The 21,598-nt window shown below is 41.9% G+C and overlaps 1 protein-coding gene across 18 annotated transcripts in view; it reads right to left on the reverse strand.

Annotated features, from left to right (window-relative positions):
* VTI1A (vesicle transport through interaction with t-SNAREs 1A) overlaps window positions 1-21,598 on the reverse strand; it is a 464,064-nt gene that overhangs the window by 132,717 nt on the left and 309,749 nt on the right. For 3 of the 18 annotated variants that reach the window (XM_063617908.1, XM_063617890.1, XM_063617904.1), the window contains one exon: window positions 21,344-21,597. The exons of the other annotated variants lie outside the window; for them this stretch is intronic. In XM_063617908.1, coding sequence (XP_063473978.1) covers window positions 21,582-21,597 — 16 coding nt within the window. In that variant the 3' untranslated portion in view covers window positions 21,344-21,581. Of the gene's footprint in view, window positions 1-21,343; window position 21,598 lie in introns of those variants that run through there. 18 annotated transcript variants of the gene reach the window in all.

Consider the following 21,598-nt stretch of genomic DNA (forward strand, 5'->3'; position numbering starts at 1 on the left):
CTTCTTTTGCCAAATAAGGAGCTGGATAGAAGATTCCTAAGGGCCCTTCCTCTCTGCTCTAAACTTCTGTGATTAAGTCAGTGGCTACTCATCAGTTATTGTGCCCTGTCATGTTTGCATAGCTCTTCTTACACCTGCCAATATCTTCACATCCACTGGCTCTCTGCTGCCCACCCCAGATAAGATATTAGATCCTGGCAACAACACTATGCCTTAACCCAAAGGCACAGTGGAATTTCAGGCCTGGGGTAAATCTCAAATCACACCTAAACATCCCTCTTGGTCCTCTCTTCCCACATTTAGGATGCACTGGATGGGCAGTCACTTGGTCCTATGGTTACAAATTTTCTTTCCAATCAACTGTCTCCTGCCAGATACTGGAGCCACCACTTGCAACACTGAGAAGTGTTGAGGGTGAACACTTCCCAGGCACACCCTTAGCAGAGTTGAGGTGTGTCCAAGTATCATCCTTTCCTAAGACTTCCCGTGGTTAATGATCTGGATGGAGGAATGGGGCTAGCACAGGATAGTTTATGGGGCGGTTGTGTGGACCTCCAGGGTTCTGGCTTCTATGATCTGAAGCAGCAGTTCAGTTACTGTTCAGCGTGATCGATGGTACAGCTGGGAAGAGGAGTGTGATAAGTGTGAACATGCATGCTTCGTATGGCAACTAGACACCAGGTACTGTGTGCTTTCCCAAACCTTGGAAAAACTTCCTTTGATTGATTCAATAAGGCCAGGAACTTGGTATTATTATCCTACTTTAGAGAGAAGAAAACTAAGGCTCAAAGAGGTTAAGTGACTTGCCTAATGTCACAACAGTCACCAAGAATCAGCTCTTAGACTCCTGATAGCAAGGTCAATTCTCTTTTTATTACATCCTACTTCTACCCAAAAGGCCCAGAAATGGTAGGGAGGTAAGAGACGTGTATAAATTAGGGTGATTAAATCACTACCTTATTGGTAATTATTTCATCTACTCAATGGGCACACCTTATGAGTTTTCGAGTTACACCCTATGGCTTGCAGACTAGAGTTTCTCAAGCTAAGTGGCATTCAATTGCTAAACTCCACCCTGTTCTGCTCTGAATGACCTATGCCAGAAGGTCAGTTCTGTTCCGACTGACCAGTGGGTTTCCAAGGTGGACTGGGCTGAGGTGTGTCTTGGTAGATGACCACATCAATCCACAGTTCTTTTTCTTCCTTCAAAAACATGGCTGTACAACTACATATCCATATGCAAAAGAAGACAATTGGACCCTTACCTCACAGCATATATAAACATTAACTCAAAATGAATCAAAGACCTAAATGAAAGAGGCAAAATTATAATTCCCTTAGAAGATAACAGAGAAATAAGTCTTTGTGGTGTGAGTTTTAACAATAGACTCTTAGATGTGACACCAAAAGCGCAAGCAACAAAAGAAAATAAATTGGATTTCATCAAAATTAAAAACTTTTGTGTTTCAAAGGACACTATCAAGAAAGTAAGAAGACACGCTGTAGAACAGGAGAACATGTTTGCAAATCATATATACAATAAGACATATCTAGACTATATTAAAAAACTCTTACAACGTAGTAATAAAAAGACAACCTAATTAAAAAGTGAGCAAAGGATCTGAGTAGACATCTCCAAAGAAGATATAAAAATGACCAATAAGCACAGGAAAACACGCTCAACATCATTAGGACTTGTGAAATGCAAATAAAAACCACGATGAGATACCACTTCTCATCCATTAGGATGGCTAGAATTGAAAAGTCTCATAATCATGAGTGTTAGTGAGTATGTGGAGAAATCAAAACCTTTATATTGTGCTGGTGGGAATATAAAATAGTACAGCTGCTTTGGAAAGCAGTTTGCCAGTTCTTCAAAAAGTTGAACATAGAGTTACCATTTGATCTAGCCAAACCACTCCAAGGTATATAAGAGAATAAAAACATATGTCCACACAAAAACTCGTACACAAATGTTCACAGCAGCATTATTCACATAGCCAAAAGGCAGAAACAATCTAAATGTCCATTGGCTGAAGAATAGGTAAACAAAATGTGGCATGGTATACAATGGAATACTATTTGACTGTAGAAAAGGAATAAAGTACTGGCACATGTTATAACCAGGATAAACCTTAAAAACATTATACCAAGTGAAAGAAGTCAGTCACAAAAAATCACATATTCTATGATTCCATTTATATGAAATGGTCAGATTAGGCACATCTATAGAGAAAACAGATTCGTGGTTGCATAGGGCTGGAGGAATGAGGGGATTGAAGATGATAGCTAAAAGGTACAGGGTTTCTTTTTGAGGTGATAAAAAGGTTCTAAAATTGACTATGGTGATGGTTGCACATATAAGAGCATACTAAAAAAACCCCATTGAATTGTATACTTTAAATGGGTGCATTGTAGGTTTTGTGAATTATATATCAATAAAGCAGTTACTGAAAAAAAGTACCCCCAAACTCCCTGAAACCACCAAACTACACACAGCTCTTGCACAGCTGTTTTGCTGCAGGACGAGCAAACCCTTTCTTCTGTTCCCTCCCCAGTTCCTATGGTCGGCCTCATGTGGGCAGGGGTGCTGCTCACTTCAGAAGTGCTCTCCCTTTCATCCCTTGCAGGATGGAGAGAAGCAACACTGGTGATGAGAACTGACTCATTTCTGGGCACATGCTGCCTGCCAGGCTCCACACTGCATGTTGTACAGAAATGATCTCAGTTATTCCAACTGCTCTCTGAGGTAGGTACCACTTTTATCTTTCCATTTAAAGATGAGGAAAATTCTGCGAGGTCAGACAGCTAGTAAGCGGCAGTGCCTGGATTTGAACCCAGGTCCACCTGACTTTGAATCTGGGCATATGTGAACCTTGGTTATGCACTAGAAAGGGCACCCGTGGGTGGTCATGCAAGCTGTCCTCTCCTTGGGTCCTGGGGAATCCTGAAGTCTTCTCCATTCAAAACGACCCAGTGTTCCCTGGGAGAGCCAGAAATGTCTTTAGGGAGAAGCTAGAACATTTTTTAGAGAAAAGTCCTATCTGTCCTGTTTATTTCTAAAACATGTCATTTGAAAATGGGAGAAGGGTCACTTTTTCCCCTGCAGCTGATATGCTGAATACCATCTCTAACCCTATTTGTTTCTGAAGAAACTTTTGTTAGGAAGAAACCTACTAGGTGAGTTTTAAGGAGATATTTCTACAAACATGGCAGAAGCAGGGGGTTATAAGATTTAACTATGGAATGAATTTTCTTTTTAAGAAAACATCTGGGGGCAGGCACCATGGCTCAAGCCTGTAATGCCAGCACTTTGGGAGGCGGAGTCGGGCGGATCACAAGGTCAGGAGATTGAGACCATCCTGGCTAACACGGTGAAACCCTGTCTCTACTAAAAAATACAAAAAAAAAAAAAATTAGCGGGGCGTGGTGAAGGGCACCTGTAGTCCCAGCTACTCAGGAGGCTGAGGCAGGAGAATGGCGTGAACCTGGGAGGCGGAGCTTGCAGTGAGCTGAGATGGCGCCACTGCACTCCAGCCTGGGTGACAGAGCAAGACTCTGTCTCAAAAAAAAAAAAAAAGAAAGAAAGAAAAAAGAAAACATTTGGAATTAATCTGTTTTGTTCGTGAGGCTGCATCTTTCAGCCAAATTATTGCTTTTGTGTCATACTGGCATACAGACTACACGAGTTTAACACTTTCATACAGTATTCCTGTCTCTGCCATTAACTAGCTGTGTGATCTTAGGCCAGTTACTTGCCATCTCTCGGTACCAGCATCCAGTTGGAGTCCAATAACTGTGGAATAAAAGTGTCAAACACATAATACAAGTGGGTTGGATCAGATCAGAGGTCGCCAACTGGCAGTCCATTGCCAGATTCCGCCTGCAGATGTGTTGGTTTGGCCTGCTCGGTTTGTAATTAAAAAAAAAAAAAAAAAAAAATCGTTGCCAACATTTACAAATGGGAAGATTTGTAATCCAGAATGCCCCAGTGGGCCTACATGCCCCCATGGCAACCATGGGGTGAATTCTGAGAAGCCTCTGGATAGGGTACTCCCTCTCCAGTTCTTCTCATCACCTCCCGGCGTGTTTCACTCACTGTGGTACCCACCTGGTTCCTAAGGTATGTAAATATGTCACCTCTGACCTGGGTTATTTCCTGGATTCCTACCTGCTCTTTCTCCAGGCTATGTTCTAAGCTTTGTGGTGTTGCAACAGGAAGGTAAAAGAGGTGAGACTCTTGGATCTTGCCATATACCTTTCCAATACTAGGCAGGGCAATGGGATGCATGGATTGAAACTGCATTGGCTTGCAAGCCTGATACCACACCCAGAACAGAACCTAAGGGAGATACCAGGAGGGCATTTAGGCCTCACCAAGGCTCCACCTTGCCGGGGACCTCCAGCTTATGGAGGGGTGGTGCACCCAGGCATGAACTAGGAGGCTACTGTTGGCAAGTCTGGCTTATCAAAGACATGAAGACAGGGAAATTCCATGGTTTCATCTAATATTCCAAATGGACTTGGACTTTAAGTCAACTCACTTTCTTCCTTATGAGAATGAGAGGTAAATAGTCCCTGCAGATTAAATGACAAAGCCCTCTCTGACTCCACCAGAGGCAGCGTAGAATCCTTCCACATACAGGAAGGGCTCACTTTCTAGTTGGGATAATCTTACAGTGAGGCCCTGAGACAGCCACGCCCTGCATCAGGGTATAAGCAAGTCCTGCTGTCTGTGTTCTGAAGTCAGCTGGGCTGTGGTGGTGATCTGGATTTCCAACTTACTTGTGGATGTAATTAATTGCAAATTTTAGCTCTCCCTGTTTCACACAAAATTTATTTGGGCTCTGCATGTTATTTCCCTTTGCTAGCCCTTCCAAGTTTTTCTTTCAAGAAATGAGTAACTGTTAGTCCTAAAAGGCCAGAATTACTTCCTAATGGGTTTGGGTTTTAATCAAAACAAAACCAAAAAAACTTATTTTGAAATAAATTTAAACTTAAGAGAAGTTTCAAGAAAAATGAGTTCCTATACCCTTCATGTAAATTTACTAGTTATTATTATTTTGCACCCTAAGCTGTACCATTCTCTGTTTGTCTGCATAAACGCGTATTTCATTGAGAACCATTTGAGTCAGTTGCAGACATGAGGCTCCATGATTATAACACATTTACCCAAATCAGGAAATTTAATAATGATCTAATACTAACATGGAAACCACAGCCTGTGTTGTCAATTGCCCTAGTAATGCTCTCTATTTCTTTCCCCACCCTCACCCCTGCTCCAGGATTCAACCTGGGATCACGAACTGCACTTAGTTTTCTAGTTGTCATGCCTCTTTGGTTTCTCTTAGTCTGAAATCCTAACTGGTTTCTGAAGATGCTTTCTTTGTGGCATCGGAGAACCAGAACAGACAGAAGTTGAGGGTGGAAACATGCAAAAAAGGAGAAAAAACCCCAAATGTAATGGGTGAAACTGGTAGACAATCATGGGGGAATAACAAATGTTCCCGTGGACTGCAGCAGTTGCTCCAGGAATTGCATCATATGCTTAAAGTTGAGAAGGCCAACTTGCAAAGCTAAGAGTCTTCTATTTTGGTCTTACGCTTTCTTCCAGAGACAACTGCCACGTCCTGCTCTATTCATCCCAAGCCTCTCCAGAAAGCGCCTTGTGGAGCAGTAATTACATTTCCAGGGTGGCAGAGGCTCTTTCTCGTCAGCGTCAGCCTTGTGTCTCTCAAAGCCTCTAAATCATTCCATTATACCACAACAATGGATCCTCACACTCGTCATGCAATTTGTTTTCATTATGTAAATCACTTCATTCTCTTTTCCAATATCTGCAGGGAGCTGCAAACCACTGAAGGTCAAAATCGGAAGTGGAATATGCGGGGCAGGGACAGAGAGGGGTTGAGGGAAGCCTGGCTTGGTCCTGGAGGTCACCTATCACGTGAGGTGGGGAAGGAGGAGATAAGAGCACAGAAGTCCAGGAAAGGCATGAGGATCCAAGGGGGAAGTAATATGTGTCCGGCTTCCATGACACTAGTGCCTCTGGGGCACATGACCTGCAAGTCACCCTCCCCAAGATGCCTGATGACAAGACTGGTCCTAGGAAGAGGTGAAGGGCCCAGAACATTTTGGCCTTTATATCATCTCACCATGCCTTACATGAAGTTTCTGTTTAAAATAAGTTAGTTACATGTCCCAATGGTCTTCAAACAATTTTAAAAATTATTATTTTTTCATTGCAACCAAGAAAATTGGGAGAATACAGAGAAACAGAAAAAAAAAGAAGGAAGGAAGAAATAAGGTCGGCAGGCAGGCAAGACCCTTTAGTTGAAAACTCAAATGAATGCATTTAACATTAGGGAGTTTCTCCTCCCCTTTCTTCCAGTATGTGCCATGCTGTTGTTATCAGTCTATGCCCTCCTGTTTTCAGAACTAGCACAAATACACTAGAATGGTTTCTCTCCTTGTGCTTTTAATCTGACAGATTTTACTTCATATTCAGCATTGAATAGGCACTTAATTTCCTTTTAGGCACTGGGTCTGCAATCAGGGTTTGCTGCCTCCAGGTAAAGAAGGGACTTGGGGAAGCAAAAGAGACAAATGATTAAGAGTATGGGCTCTGAGGTCAGACCATCTGGATTCAAATTCCAGGATCTCCACTTACTAGTTTATGACTTTGGGCCTCGGCCTTACCATCTGTAGCAGGAGATGATAAAACAACTTACCCAAAGATTGCTGTGAGAATTAAAATGCGCTAACACATATAAGAGCTTAGCACAGTACCTGACACACAGTAAGGCACTCAATAAATGCTAGCTATTACTATTATTCCAATGTGGATTGAAAAGTCAACTTTAAGCCACAGATTGGGAAGCTGATGAAATCATTTCCCTTTTAAAGAATAAAAACTCACATGGCTAACAAATCAGTAGCTTTAAACTCTGCTTTGAAGGATATGTAATATATATGGAGCAAGATTTAAAGAACTAACACCTGAATGTACTATTGCTACGTTTTTCTCACTAAACCACAATTGGCATGGATCTTATTTCTTTTTTCCCTTTATAGCTTCAAAGAAAGAAATCCTTGGCTTCCATCTCATCCGAGTTACCTGCCACTAAACCAGTCTCACAACTTCTTAAAGTACTTGTAAATACTTAGAATACCTATGCTATGTTAAATTTCCTTTGCCCCCAGCTAACTAAGGAAAAGGTTTATGAAGATGCATACAAGACCTGTTTTCCAGCACCCTTGATAAAAGGCATCACTTTCTCTTCCCTACGGTAGGCATCCAATGGGAGATTTTAGTTCTTTGGACCATAGGATTCCTTGAGCATTTTTTGTTAATCTTTGAAGTATACTAGCATTTCTTCCAAGGAGAATCTGGTTCCTGATTTTCCTATTGACTATTAATTTGAATGCAATCGTTTCCTCTTCAAGTGAGGTTGCGTGGAGCAACCAGCAGGTAAGAATCAGATACCAATTCTTACAGAAACAGCTTCTTTCTAACTAATAAATCTAAAATTATATTTGAACTTAAGTTTATACACAGCTCTTAATTGAATTTAGTGAAGCTTATAAACAAAAATTTAAAGTAACTCTATAATAATTATTTTTATCTTTGAAAGTACTAGCTACCATCTGTTGAACTTAACATTATTTATGTATGATTTCCACACTTGGTGCATTGCTTGTAGTCAGTTTTAAACTTTGACCTGTGTTTCTTTCCACGGAACACCTTCTTTATTGCCTAATGTCTCCTTTTATGCTTAACCTTGTCAAAAGGCCTTAACATTCCTTAGCATGTGCTACTACACCTATATAGATCTGGCCCTGACCTCATACCACTCTCTCCTTTCTCTTGCTTCTCCAGACACACTGGCCTAACTCTGTCTCTTGTCTTCTGCCCACTTCCACCACAGGGCTCTTGCATAAGCTCTTTTCTGTGACAGGAGCATCTAGGTAATGCCTTCACACCTCAGCTCATGCCTCACTTTTTCATCAACCTACCTTGGCCTCCTGTCAAGGTAAAATCTCTAGACCACAGCTTCTCCAGGTGTGGTCTCTGGACTGGCATCATCAGCATCACACAGAGATACATTAGACATAGAAACTCTGGGGTAGGGCCCAGACATCTGGGCTTTGTTTTAACAATCCCTCCAGGGGACTCTGGTGCCTGCTGAAGTTTGAGAATCACTTACCTATCATCTAGTCCCACTGCACCATGAAGCTCTCCTTCATAACAGTCATCACAATTACTTTCAAATTTGTGTGATTATTTGATTCATGTCTGTTCCCCCCACTATACTAAGGGCAGAAACTGTGTCCCTTTTGCTCACCAACATTTCCCCAGTACCTAGCAGTGTTTAGCACATAATTGGTGCTCAATAAATATTTTTCAATAAATTAAACATAAATGTAATGCTTAAAAGGAAAAACAGGCCAGGTGAGGTGGCTCACGCCTATAATCTCAGCACTTTGGGAGGCCAAGGTGGGCAGATCACTTGAGGCCAGAAGTTCAAAACCAGCCTGGCCAAAATGGTGAAATCCCGCCTCTACTAAAAATACAAAAATTAGCTGGGTGTGGTGGCGGGTGCCTGTAATCTCAGCTATGTGGGGAAGCTGAGGCAGGAGAAGTGCTTGAAACCAGGAGGCGGAGGCTGCAGTGAGCCAAGATTGTGCCAACTGCACTCCAGCCTGGGTGACAGAGCGAGACTCCATCTCAAAAAACAAAACAAAACAAAACAAAACAAAACAAAACAAAACAAAACAAAACATATGAACTAGTAATTGACAAAGCAAGAAATAGAAATGGTATTTTAGCATGCTCAAATTCAATTAGTAAACTAGGAAACAGGTATAATAATATGATGTCATTTTCCTTTCACTTGTCAAGTTAGCAAAGATGAAAGGGAATTATAATATCCAACCAGGACATGAGGATCATTGCTGTTGTAGGAATATGGGTTTGAGTAGCTTTTCTGAAATGCAGTTTGTCATCATTTTCAAAATTTAAAATGACCCAGTAATGCCACCCTTAGTCATTAATTCTAAGGATATATTAGTACCTCTGCACACAGGTATATGTATGTACAAGAGTATAAATTGTAACATGGTTAACTCTGATTTTAAAATAATGCAAATATTCACTAATACAGATTTGTATGAGCAAATTGTGGTGCACTGACAACACTAACTACCATGCAGACAACAAAAATAATGACGCTGAGATGAATTAATTGATGTAGAATTAACTATGATCACAATGTTAACATTAACCAGGCTCACAATACTAAGTAAAATGAAAAAGCTCAACTTAATTAAAAATTTATATTTATACAGGTATATATCCAGAGAAAAATGTCTAGACAGATATTCAGCAAAAGCACTATTAATGGTGTATGGTGGTCTTTATTTTCTTCACAATTCCCTATAATTTTCAAATTTTTTTCAATATATCACTCTATATAAAACAAAGAATTAACAATAACATTTTTAAACACCACATTGGCTTAAGCAAAATATAACTAGGAAGGCGAAGCACTTTTGTAAACACAGAACCAACTAAAGATAATTCTCAAAAGATGACTCTTGCATTATTCACTGTTTTGGGTTAACCACACCGCAAGTCTCCTCCATTTCCACCGAAAATCAAGAATTTCTGCAACTGGCTGCAATGACCGACACATCAAGTACCGCAGGCACTGATTGGGGTTAAGTAGCTGGTTACCGACCGCATGCATGCAAACCACATCCAAAAACTGCTGGCACAGGAGAGATAAAATCCCTACCCTCAACTAAGGATTCCAGAGGGCGCCATGTCCATGAATGGGGGCCGCCATCCTCATTGCTATAGGTTGGGCATCAGTCTGTTGGGGATCTCTAAACAACACCCAGGGATGTTGGAGACAGTCATTGCAGGTATGATTGCAACTATTTAAAATCTTTCCTTCCACCTCTCTCTTTTTCTCTCCCTGAAACTGTACATATTCTTGGGATGCTGTTTTCTGGAGAGGGTGCTGTGGCGTGAATCAGACAGGTAAACCAATTGAGATCAGGTGATGTTTGTAGATGCCAGTGAAGCAGTGTCTGATTGGCACCCAGTTTATCACATGTTCTTCGTGTTACATGGCGGTGGGCAGTAAAAGGGTAAGGCTAGAGGTCAAAGGCAGAAACTCAATGACCTTGATGTGCATTTTAATAAAACAACACCTGAGAGCTAGATTGAGATGAAGGATAAAATAGGTCCTAAACCAAGAGAGCTTATATCAATATATTGTACAAAACTCCCAAACACAGGGCTACGAAGTCTCACAACTCAGCGAAGCAGGGTTCTAACTGCCACCAGGCCACTAAATTTACTTCTCAGAGCTACAAAGCAGGGCAACATGCTCTTAGCATAAACAGGCAGAAAAGAAGCAAGAACTCAATTCAACCTCATCACCTTAGTGCAGGTGAGGCATGTAAAATTATGCCTGGACATGAGACTTGTAACAAAGGCCAGTGGTACTTTTTTTTTTTTTTTTTTTTTTTTTGAGATGGTGTCTCGCTCTGTAGCCCAGGCTGGAGTACAGTGGCGTGATCTCTGCTCACTGCAAGCTCTGCCTCCCGGGTTCACCCATTCTCCTGCCTCAGCCTCCCGAGTAGCTGGGACTACAAGCGCTTGCCACCACGCCCAGCTAATTTTTTGTATTTTTAGTAGAGACAGGGTTGCACCATGTTAGCCAGGATGGTCTCAATCTCCTGACCTTGTGATCCACCCGCCTCGGCCTCCCAAAGTGCTGGGATTACAGGCCTTTGGGATTACAGGCGTGAGCCACTGCGCCTGGCCCAGTGGTACATTTTAAGTCTACTAAGAGGCCACATGCTCAGTCATTCATTCTCTACTCACCAAAGTGGCACCACTGATAGGTTTCTGAGTCCAGGGCCAAGTGGCAGGGGCTGTCTGGGTATGGAGTTTTGGTGCCAAAAGGTAGGGGTTGAGGCTACGCAGAAACATCTTTCAGCTGTGGCTCTTTTTATATATATATTTAAAACTAGCATTGGCCCAGATCTTTTGGTTGTGCTGAGCTGGATCAGTGAGATTTAAATGTCTTGATCCATTACAAGTATGTGAGACATGGCCCTGAAATCTAAAGGGAACTGCTGTCCAGGCCCAGCACGGAAATCAATTCTGGAGTAGCTGGGAGGGAAAGTAAGCTACATTTTCAAGTGAAAATGTTCATTTTCAGGCAGCAGTGATAGCCTCATATTCAACAACTCTCTTCCGGGTAGATATTAATGAGAAATTGGAATACTGAAGCTAATGACTGCGTATCCCTTGCATAATTACAATGACCTGTAGTCCTTTTTAAATGCCAAATTAGCTGATTAAAATTAGTCAGTCCTGTTGAAGTTATAATATCCTAATTCAAATCTCCTGCCCAAATATACTTGCAGAAACTAATATTTGAAGATGGATTTGGAAAACTCAAAAAGCACTCCATTTCTAATATAGGGCCAGAATAATTTCAAATTCACTTTAGGAAGCTTTAACTACAGCTTCTATTCCAATTCGTAGGAACCTCTCTGTCTTCGCGTTTCTGGATTACTACCTGCTTTCCATTCAGGAGGAAAAAAAAAAGTTCTCAGCCTACTTTTGTCCAACTTCACCCCTGACTTCACTTTTTTTGTTCTTTTTTGGCCCTCACCCTTTATACCTTGCAGCCACAGAGCTGCATCTGAAACACTGGCTCTAGCATCCCCTATGAGCCCAACTGCAGAGAAGGGGGCTGTGGCCCTTAAAGCCATGTGAAATAAGACCTGAAGTAACCGTGATACCAGTGCTTGGCCACCCCTCGGCTGAAATAACATATTTACCCAGCAACAAAGCTTTCCCATCCATTTTTATTTAAGAGAGATTTTAAATAAAATCCAGTAAATGAAACTGTAATGTATCCAGTGCAACAACTGTCAAAGAACAGCCATTTAACTTCTTTGGAGAGGAAAGTGTAATGCTGTCCAGGACTGCTGTAAATCAGTTCACTGTAAAAGACTTTATTTACTCAGATCGCGGAGTAGATATTCAGAAAACGAAATAAGATAGTTTCTTATGGCAAGAACAAGATTGCTACATGTGTATAGATACACAAAGATACAAGATCAGCATATACATATATTAATATATTCATATATACACACACACACACACACACAGAGAGAGAGAAAGAGAGAGAGAGAGGAGGAGGGAAGGAGAACAAGCACTGGTAATAAATACAGCAACAGAATCAGTGGTTTCCAAACTCAGTTGTGTAAAATCGAACTTATTTTTCTAGCTTATAGGATTAAAACTGGATTTTAACTTAGAGGTAACACATTGCATTGACATTAAGAATAACGTCAGGCTGTGTAAATATTTTTTTAAAAGAAAATGTGGCATTATTAGTGAGAGCAAGACATAACTGTTATGTTTAAGGAAAGAAAGCCTTTATTTGTTCCTTATACAATCATAACTCAATCAAGCAAACAAGGCTTTTTCCTCCCCTCAAACCACCATTATAATGGGAGTTTTGTGTAAGCTCCTTGTTTGTACAAAGGCCTGACGATATAGTCTTGAGGGGTAATCCTAAGGCTGTTAGACCGAAATTAAAACAAACCTTACCAGTAGATCTGTGTTTTTAAGACAGCTCTATTTAAGAGGGCCATGCTGATTATACCAAGAGATAAGCCCCACAGAATCTAAGGGTGATCACTTCAGCAAACATGGGCATGGCATTGCAATTTTCTAGTTGTTCACCTCACAGAAGAGCACAGATCTCACAATCACTTCGTTAAATAGCAGCGGATTCCTCAAGACGTACAGCCCATGGTATGCGTGAGCCTGAGTAAGAGGTTGACTTTAATTTTTTCAGCCTTGAAAATAAAAAGTTAAATGCTCACGTATATAATTGGTTCAATTATCACTAAAATAAAGCAGTGCTGACAAGGGTTCTATGTCCTATTTCTGCATTCTTAAATCAAATGTGAAGTCAATATTATACATCAATGAACATCTGTATTGTTTCCAACTTTTTTTTTTTTTTTTTTGAGATAGAGTCTTGCTCTGTCACCCAGGCTGCAACGCAGTGGCACGATCTCCACTCACTGCAACCTCCGCCTCCTGGGTTCAAGCCATTCTCCTGCCTCAGCCTCCCCAGTAGCTGGGATTACAGGCGCACACCACCACGTCCAGCTAATTTTTGTGTTTTTAGTACAGACGGGGTTTCACCATGTTGGCCAGCCTGGTCTCAAACTCCTGGCCTTGTGATCTGCCCGCCTTGGCCTCCCAAAGTGCTGGGATTGCAGGCGTGAGCCACTGTGCCTGGACTGGTTTTTCTTATAATAAAATAAAATCTCATCTTGGTCCTTGACCCAACACACACACGCTGGTAATCAAAGTATCACAGACATAACAAATTGTGATGAGTCTCAACACTAGGTTTTAACATTTTAGAATAGAACAGGATATAGTAGTCTCCCCTTATCCATGGTTTCACTTTCTGCAGTTTCAGTTACCCAAGGTCTGAAAGATACTAAGACATTTTGAGAGAGAGAGAGACCATATTCACCTAATTTTTATTACAGTATATTGTTACAATTGTTCTATTTTACTCTTAGTTATTGCTGTTAATCTCTTATTGTGCCTAATTTATAAATTAAATTTTATCAAAGGTATACACGTACAGGGAAAAACAGCATAAATAGGGCTTGGTACTATCCATGGTTCAAGCTTTCAGGCATCCACTGGCGGTCTTGGAACGTATCCCCCTTGGATAAGGGAGAACTACTGTGTTTGAAATTGTTCAAACATCTACCTCCCAAGATTCTAGTTCTTCCTGTGGACTCCCGTATATTTTTCTGTGTTTATATCTTCCCTATCCCTCCACTTCATTTCTGGCTATTTGCAACCCAGGCTAAGATGGTTCCAGTATTCCCCATTGGGAGTTGATGGGAATTGTTTTCCCATCCCAAACTGCCCCGTCACTTCTCAGATGTGTGTTTTTGTTTGTTTTGTTTAATTACAGCATCCACATTCAATCACCACTCACTCCGAGAATATGTGGGGTTGGTTAGACCCTGAAATGTACCCTATGTCTTCTGATCCAGGCAGACCTGGAGTGCTGGAACAGTGAGCCATCAGTGGCAATGGGAGACTTGTGGGGTGGGACGGGGGGCGGGGAAGGGCAGGTGGGAGCTTCCGTGGGAGGAGAAAAGCATGCAGTTCCTTTGAATCTGCTTCTTGAACCAATAAAACGGAATTCCTTCATACTTTGTGTAGGTGTTATGGTTGACTGGGAGGATTCCCTGAATTCAGATGGCTCTCTGCAAGCTTGAGACTGGAGAAAAGAAGTTTGTTTGAAAAGTGTTTTGCAATTGAACTGTGTCCATTGTCTGTTTCCAACAAAAATACTTTCTAACGCAGTGTCACTAAACGTTGGTTCCGCAGGGCATGTGAACGAACTCTATACGCTCGGGGAAATAAGAAATGGATTTTATTAAGTTTATTAGCAGCTCAAAACATGATACTTCAACAGTGGGAGGAAAGTGATCCACCCACACAATTTGAGTGGAATGAGCATTTGGCTTTAACTACAGCTCATAAGTGAAACCTAAAACCTAGTTTTCCATCTGAAGACCTTTGGGGTTCATTTTTACGCTACCTTGATCAAACCAGGAATGAAAGTTCAAGCTGGCCTCCTCTGGTGGAGGGTCCTGGAGTTTCTCCAGTCACACCTCTCCACATCAGCATTGCCTCGGGCTTCTATGTCTCTCTCACTGTAACTCAACTTGGCTCCCAACCAAGGATGCATTTCTACCCAGCAGATGCCACCAAAGACCTCCCCTCTGGTAGCTGGCTGGGGTAGGGAGGCAGGGGAGGCCTGGGAGGGAACAGGGCAGGAGACTCATCTCTGAGGCCACTTTCACAGCACAGGGTGTCATTGGTGAACTCAGCTCCAGCCAAGATAAAAGGCTCATATCATTTCTGTTTAAAGCATGAGCAGCAGGTAGGAAGATGCCTACCTTGTAGATGCCATGTTGCCCAGGCCGGTTACGAAAGGAAGATGCCTACCTGCTGCTCATGCCTTAAAGAGCAATGATGTGTATGAAGGTAATAACAACTACCAAAACATGCATTGAGAATGGGGCACGGGCTGGGACATCCATAAGCACCTCATTCAGTCTTCACAACCACACTTGGAGGGATCTTCTATTATGATCTTCCTTTTACAGAAGAGGAAACAGACTCAGTAAGCAAGGGGACTCGCCCAAGACCACAAAGTGGTGAATGGCAGGGCCAGAGCCTGATCCCACATTTCTCAGCCCAAGCCCTTGCTCTTGAATACCGAGTGCCAGCCTTCGTGGCTGCAACCAGCACTTCCTCTTGCAGCACTGGGTCTTGGATGTCTTGCCCTGGAATCACTTTGGGGTGCATTTAAAAATGTAGATTCCTGAACCCTGTGCCACGGGTTCTGATAGCAGGTCTAGGATGGTGTCCAGGAGTCTTTCTTTTTGATCCTGAAGTAGACAAATGTTTGTGGATAAATGCACTAGAGCTTGAGACGAGGGGTAGACATAGGTGGTAGAGGTTGCCAGGCCTGAGCTGGCAGAGATAGAGAGATACTCCTCAGAGATGATAAGAAGAAAGTGCAGGCCAGGGGTTCTGAGAAAATCTGCAGTAATATGGGACTCTAAAAGACTATACTACCCTGTGCAAGACCCATCTCCTCTATGAGCCTTCCTGTTCATGCTAATCCTGAGAACTTCCCATTCCACAGGTTTCTGCAGCTCCAGTGTGGGTCCTACAGTCACATCCTACTGTATTTTACAGGTAGTTATTGCATAAATGCTATTTGCAAATATATGTCAGATTGAAATAAATGGCAATACTTACATGCAAAGATGCTCAGGGCAATATTATTTATAATCACAAAAAATTGTAAACAAAATATCCAGTAGAAGATTAAACTGTGCAGACCTCCTAAACAATAGTTTATAGCATATAAAATGTTCACATGCTGTCAAGTGGAAAAAGTAAACAATCATTCTATTTACATGTTTTGTAAAAAATCAAAAACAAAAGATTGGAAGAAAACATATTGAAAAGTTAGAATGGGTATCTTTGGGTGGCCAGATTACAGATGATTTTTATTTTCTTTGAAAGTTTTTCTGTTTTCTAGTTTTTAAAAAGAAACATATTACTGTCACATTAAAAATGTCATTAAAAAATCAAAGCAACAGATCAGGCGCAGTGACTCACGCCTGTAATCCCAGCACTTTGGCAGGACGAGGTGGGCAGATCACTTGAGGCCATGAGTTGAAGACCAGTCTGGCCAACATGGCAAAACCCTGTCTCTACAAAAAATACAAACAATTAGTCTGGCGTGGTGGCCCGTGCCTGTATTCCCAGTAACTCAGGAGCCTGAGACGGGAGAGTCGCTTGAACGCCGAAGAATCGCTTGAACGCGGGAGAATCACTTGAACCCAGGAGGCGGAGGTTGCAGTGAGCTGAGATGGTGTCACTGCACTCCAGCCTGGGCAATGGAGCAAGACTATGTCTCAAAAAAAAAAAAAAAAAAAAAATCACAGCAACAAAGAAAGAGTGAAAGCAAAAGCAAAAGAGCTTTTCCTCCAGGAATAAGTTAGAAAATGGGCAAGTTGTGTCTGGAATAGTTACTCCTCTTCCCTCCCAGCACTCATCACATAGCAATTCTGTGTCATGGAAGTTATGCTTGGCTGACTGTCTCTCTGCTACAAGGTGAGGCCCGGGGCATGTCCTGCTTGGTCACCCTTGTACCTACAGTAGCTAATGGAGGCCTACACTTGGCTGCCCCTGAATTAGTGTTTGTTGAATGAATGCATAATGATACATCTTTTTTTTTTTTTTTTTTGAGGCAAGGTCTCACTCCATCACCCAGGCTGGAGTGTAGTGGCGCAATTACGGCTCACTGCAGCCTCGACCTCCTGAGCTCCAGTGATCCTCCCACCTCAGCCTCCTGAGTAGCTGGGACTACAGGCACACCACCACGGCTGACTAATTTTGTGTACTTTTTGTAGAGACAGGGTTTTGCCATGTTGCCCAGGCTGGTTTCGAGCTCTGGGACTCAGGGATTCTCCCGGCTCAGCCTCCTAAAGTGCTAGGATTATAGGCGTGAGCCACTGTGCCCGGCCAAATGATGCATCTTAAAGAAAGCAGGCTTACATTTGCCTTTTATTGCTGGATATCTCTATTGGCCTATTAGGGGCTAATAGAAAAAAATATTTTAATGACATATTCTAGATTTATAGACCAGATTTCGCCTCTCCAACTAAGCTAACAGTACCTAGAGGGCAGGGCTTCCATCATATGTAGTATCTCTGAATTTTCCTGAACACCAGTGTTGGGCATGTAGTAGGTGTTTAATAAAGACCGGCTTTTCTGATGGAGATCACAGCAGAAGGAAGCATGCCCGCTGAGAGAAGCCAGCCTCCTGGATGCCTCCCCCAGAGTGCAGGCATGACTCCAGTGTCATGCAGTCAGAGCCAGCCTGCCTAAGTGTAAATGCTGCGTGGAACTGAATGGCTGATTTTGTTTGCTGAGAGAGGCAACTAGGTAGCCCGGGATCTTTATCTGCAAAAGCAGCCATGCCGTAACACACTGTCCCGCCCCACCCCTTTTGGAAAAAGATTGATAAGCATAATGATGATGTTTTAATGAGCTTAATTGCACATTCCTTATGTGCCTGTGGAGTTGCCAACCAGCTACTTCCACATCCAACAGTTTACTTGTAATAACTTTTACCCCTTTCTCCATGCCAGGGAGCATAATTATTCTTGTGGTGATCCCGTAGTTCAGCTCTTTCTCTCTCTCCTCCTCTCCCTCTCTTTCTCGCTGTTTTTTTCCTTTCTGGGAATTACTCTAAATGGGTATCTTTGAAAGGAGGCGTGGCAGGCTGCTTTTGGTACAGTACTTACCAAGAACCCTTTCATCAAAGAAGCCCTTGTGAGCATGCTCTGGACTTGGGCCAATCAGATCATCTCGCTGTCTGTTTCTGACCCTGGTATGCAAGTCAAGCCAGAGACTGCAGACAGGCTGACTGCACTCCTAGGCCAACCTGTCTTAGCTCACTGAAAAAATGCTGAAGGGAAAATTACCTGTTTGGCTCCAGACGAAATTAACATTTTTTATATATATACACACAAGTATGTTTATTATTTTTTGTTTAAAAGCGTTTGCCTATCTAATGTATTCATTAATGTTATCTGGTCAGTACTTGAAACATTTTGAAATATGTGCAAATGCAATAAGGCTACAGGGCCTGGAGGCAAAATAAGATGAATTTTCTAATTAACTGACAGAAAACTGTTTTGGGATTAACGAATGGCTGTTCTGTAATCTGTTTATGGGCGCTGCTCCATGCAGGGACATTTGGTCCACGTGCAGACCCTGGTAAGTTATAAGGACCTGGATATCAAGCACTCCTACCTCTCCACTATTCTTCATTAACCCACTCTCCACCAGGAATCAAGTACTGAAGGTGGATAGTGTGGCCTCCACCCTGGCAGATAATGGCCTCTTCCCAAAGAGCATCTGCTGGGGTCTGCTTTCCCAAGCGGGCATCTTTCTGCTATGGGTGGCAGATATGTCACAGAATTTGAAGCAAACTTTTCTTTTCTTTCTTTCTTTTTTTTTCTGAGACAGAGTCTCGCTCTGTCACCCAGGCTGGAGTGCAGTGGCACAATCTCGGCTCACTGCAACCTCCACCTCCTGAGTTCAAGTGATTCTCGTGCCTCAGCTTCCTGAGGTAGCTGGGATTACAGGCGTGTGCCACCATGCCCGGCTAATTTTTGTACTTTTAGTAGAGACAGGGTTTCGCCCTATTGGCCACGCTGGTTTTGAACTCCTGGCATCAACTCCGCCTACCTTAGCCTCCCAAAGTACTGGGATTACAGGCATGAGCCACTGCACCCAGCTAAGCAAACCTATCTTCTGAACAGTCTTGGAAACCTTTGAGCCCCAGTCCCCAAATCATCTTATGAACACATTTTTGACATTTCCAGAAAAATGTCATCATTGAGGAATATATTTTATAGTCTCCATTTGAGAGAAGTACTAATTCTTTTCCTCTTTCCTAGACCGATTCTAGTTTGTTGCCTTCCCTTTCCTCAGAAACCCCAAGTTTGTGGATGCTGCAGACACTCTGTGCCCCCCCTGCACGCTGGGTGCCGGGCCAGCTGCCAGGGCCTAGAGACAGAGACGACGTGGCCTTTGTCCTTAAGAATGAGGTTTGAAAGCCTCAGTTCTTCCATGTTAGGTGATTTCTTGCAGCTCTTGGTATCTGCAGAATTAGTGTGAATGCTTAAAAAATAATAACAGCTTGATATCATCAAAGTTTTAACAGTACACCGTGTGTACAGGTGAGAATTACTGTGCCGTGAACTTTTTCTTTGTGGTTTTCAGAATTTTCCAGAATTTCTACAATGAACTTTTACTTTTGTAGATAGAAAAGCAGCAGTTAAGAAGACACTTTCTGGGAGCACTGAACAGGCACATTCCTGAATTCTACAGAGAATCAGTTGAGGGACAGCAGGCTGGGCAGCAGTCAGTCATGGTACAGGGAGTCTGAATCGAAAGGGGGGGGATTTTAATGAGTGGGGCAGCCTGAGGATCACAGCTGGCTTGGGCTAAGTTCCTGGAGTGTTAAATCAAGTAATAACAAAAACATGACTACATTTTACATAGGAGATTTCATAACTTCCTGAGAAGTCAACAGTCCCTTTCTCCATGGTTGTACCTCCTAAGGAACGTCTACGTGCTTGCTTTGGGCTTAACATTTTCCCAAAGTTTTCTTGTTTTTGCAGAGTGCAATGTCCCGAACAGAATGCCACCTTTATTTTCTCTCGTGGTCCAACTTACACACTTACATCAAGTTGCAGCAAGATGTCTGTGTGCTGGGTCTCTTCCTGGCTCCACGATCCTGACCTGTGCTGTGTATACTGTTCTTCTTCTTACAGTTTTAGACTTGATGGTGGAAAGGATGCTTGGAAATTCTCTTGGTTTGATTCATTCTGACCTACAGGGTTTCTTTCCAAAAGGGTTTTCTTTCTCTTTTATAAGCCCCACAAAGTCAAGGATATAAGCTGAAATTGAGGCTTTCCCAACCGTGAGAGAAAGAAATATCAAATTCTTTTCATATGAATATATTCACAAAAAATAATCGTACTCTGCTCCTGGCGACTTCAACTCTGGGTGGGCAGAACAGAAGTCTGGGGAAAAAAGTCTATTTTTGCTCTTGCATGGTCTCTTTTCCCTTACCAGGGGAAAATAGCTAATTTTCATCACCAAATTATATCTCCGAACGGCCAATGAAAACAATGATGGAAAAAATTCTTTGCAAATAGCGCATGCCATGCTATCCGCTATTAGATAATAGTAATTACAGGTTTTGTCTCAAGAGCAAACAATTACCCTGGAGGGAAAATTCTCTCTTTTTAAGGAGAATAAACTCTTTCTAGGATCTGCATACTTTCTCCCTCTCTGAGGACAATAATTTTGGGAAAAAAAAAACAAAAAATAAAAGACAAACTTAATCCCTTTCTAGAGTTGACAAAAATGTCTTGGGGACATCTGTTCTTTCTGGTTATGAAACTCCAGGTTGTATTATTATTATTATATTTAAAAGAGTAAAGTTTCTTGGCTGTTTCTCTTATGTGTATAAACCTGGCAAAGGATTCTTTTTTTCAAAAATAAGTTGTTGAGTCTAACAGCTGATAACATTGCAACTCTGTATATGTTATAGGTAGAATGTTCATATAACACCATTGCCTCAGGGCTGCATCTATTTTATAAACTCTGATCCTTTTAAAAGGTAATTTTTTCCAATGTATAATTAAATCTAATTTAATTTAGAAGAAATTTTATGTAAGATACACATACAAATCAGGAAAAAAAAAACCCTTTTTCAGGCTTCATGTCTTACTTATTGATTTGTAAAATATGGCTTCAGAGTCCACAAATTATAGACCTCTATCATACAAAAAAAAGGGCATTAGGCAAAAAACAAGTCCATGTAAGTGAGCTGAAGTACCACAAAGAAGTCTACACTATACCCAAGAGAGACTGCCAGGCCACTGTAACCCCAGTGGGATGAATTTTAGGGTGGTAAATAGCAGAACACCAACCAGGCAGCAGAATTCTTTCTTCCCAAACACTAATACTGTAGTGTGATAGTTCAATACAGAAAACAATCCATAGTTTCCTAAGTGGAGGCAACATCTATTCTAGAAGCTGTTCTTCACCTAGCTAAAGCAAATGGGCCTTATAAAAACCCTGCCAGCCACAGCAGAAAGAAAATACGTTTTATTAGGTGGGCATTTTTCCAAAGCATGTTCCCCCTGAAGGAGAATCATACCTTCAGCATTTCAAAGATTTCTCAAATAGCACAAAGGTCAGAAACTGTTTGAGCAACAGAAATGCAGTGGGTGAAATCTGCAAGTTATTCTTTCAGCAGCTGTGGCTGGTGAAGCGGACTCCCCGGTAAAGAGATACCAGCTCTGCTTCAGACTAGTCGATAATGTAATCAGAATAGCACAAACC

This window comes from Symphalangus syndactylus, chromosome 2, assembly GCF_028878055.3.
Source record: "Symphalangus syndactylus isolate Jambi chromosome 2, NHGRI_mSymSyn1-v2.1_pri, whole genome shotgun sequence".
Taxonomy (NCBI): Eukaryota; Metazoa; Chordata; class Mammalia; order Primates; family Hylobatidae; genus Symphalangus; species Symphalangus syndactylus.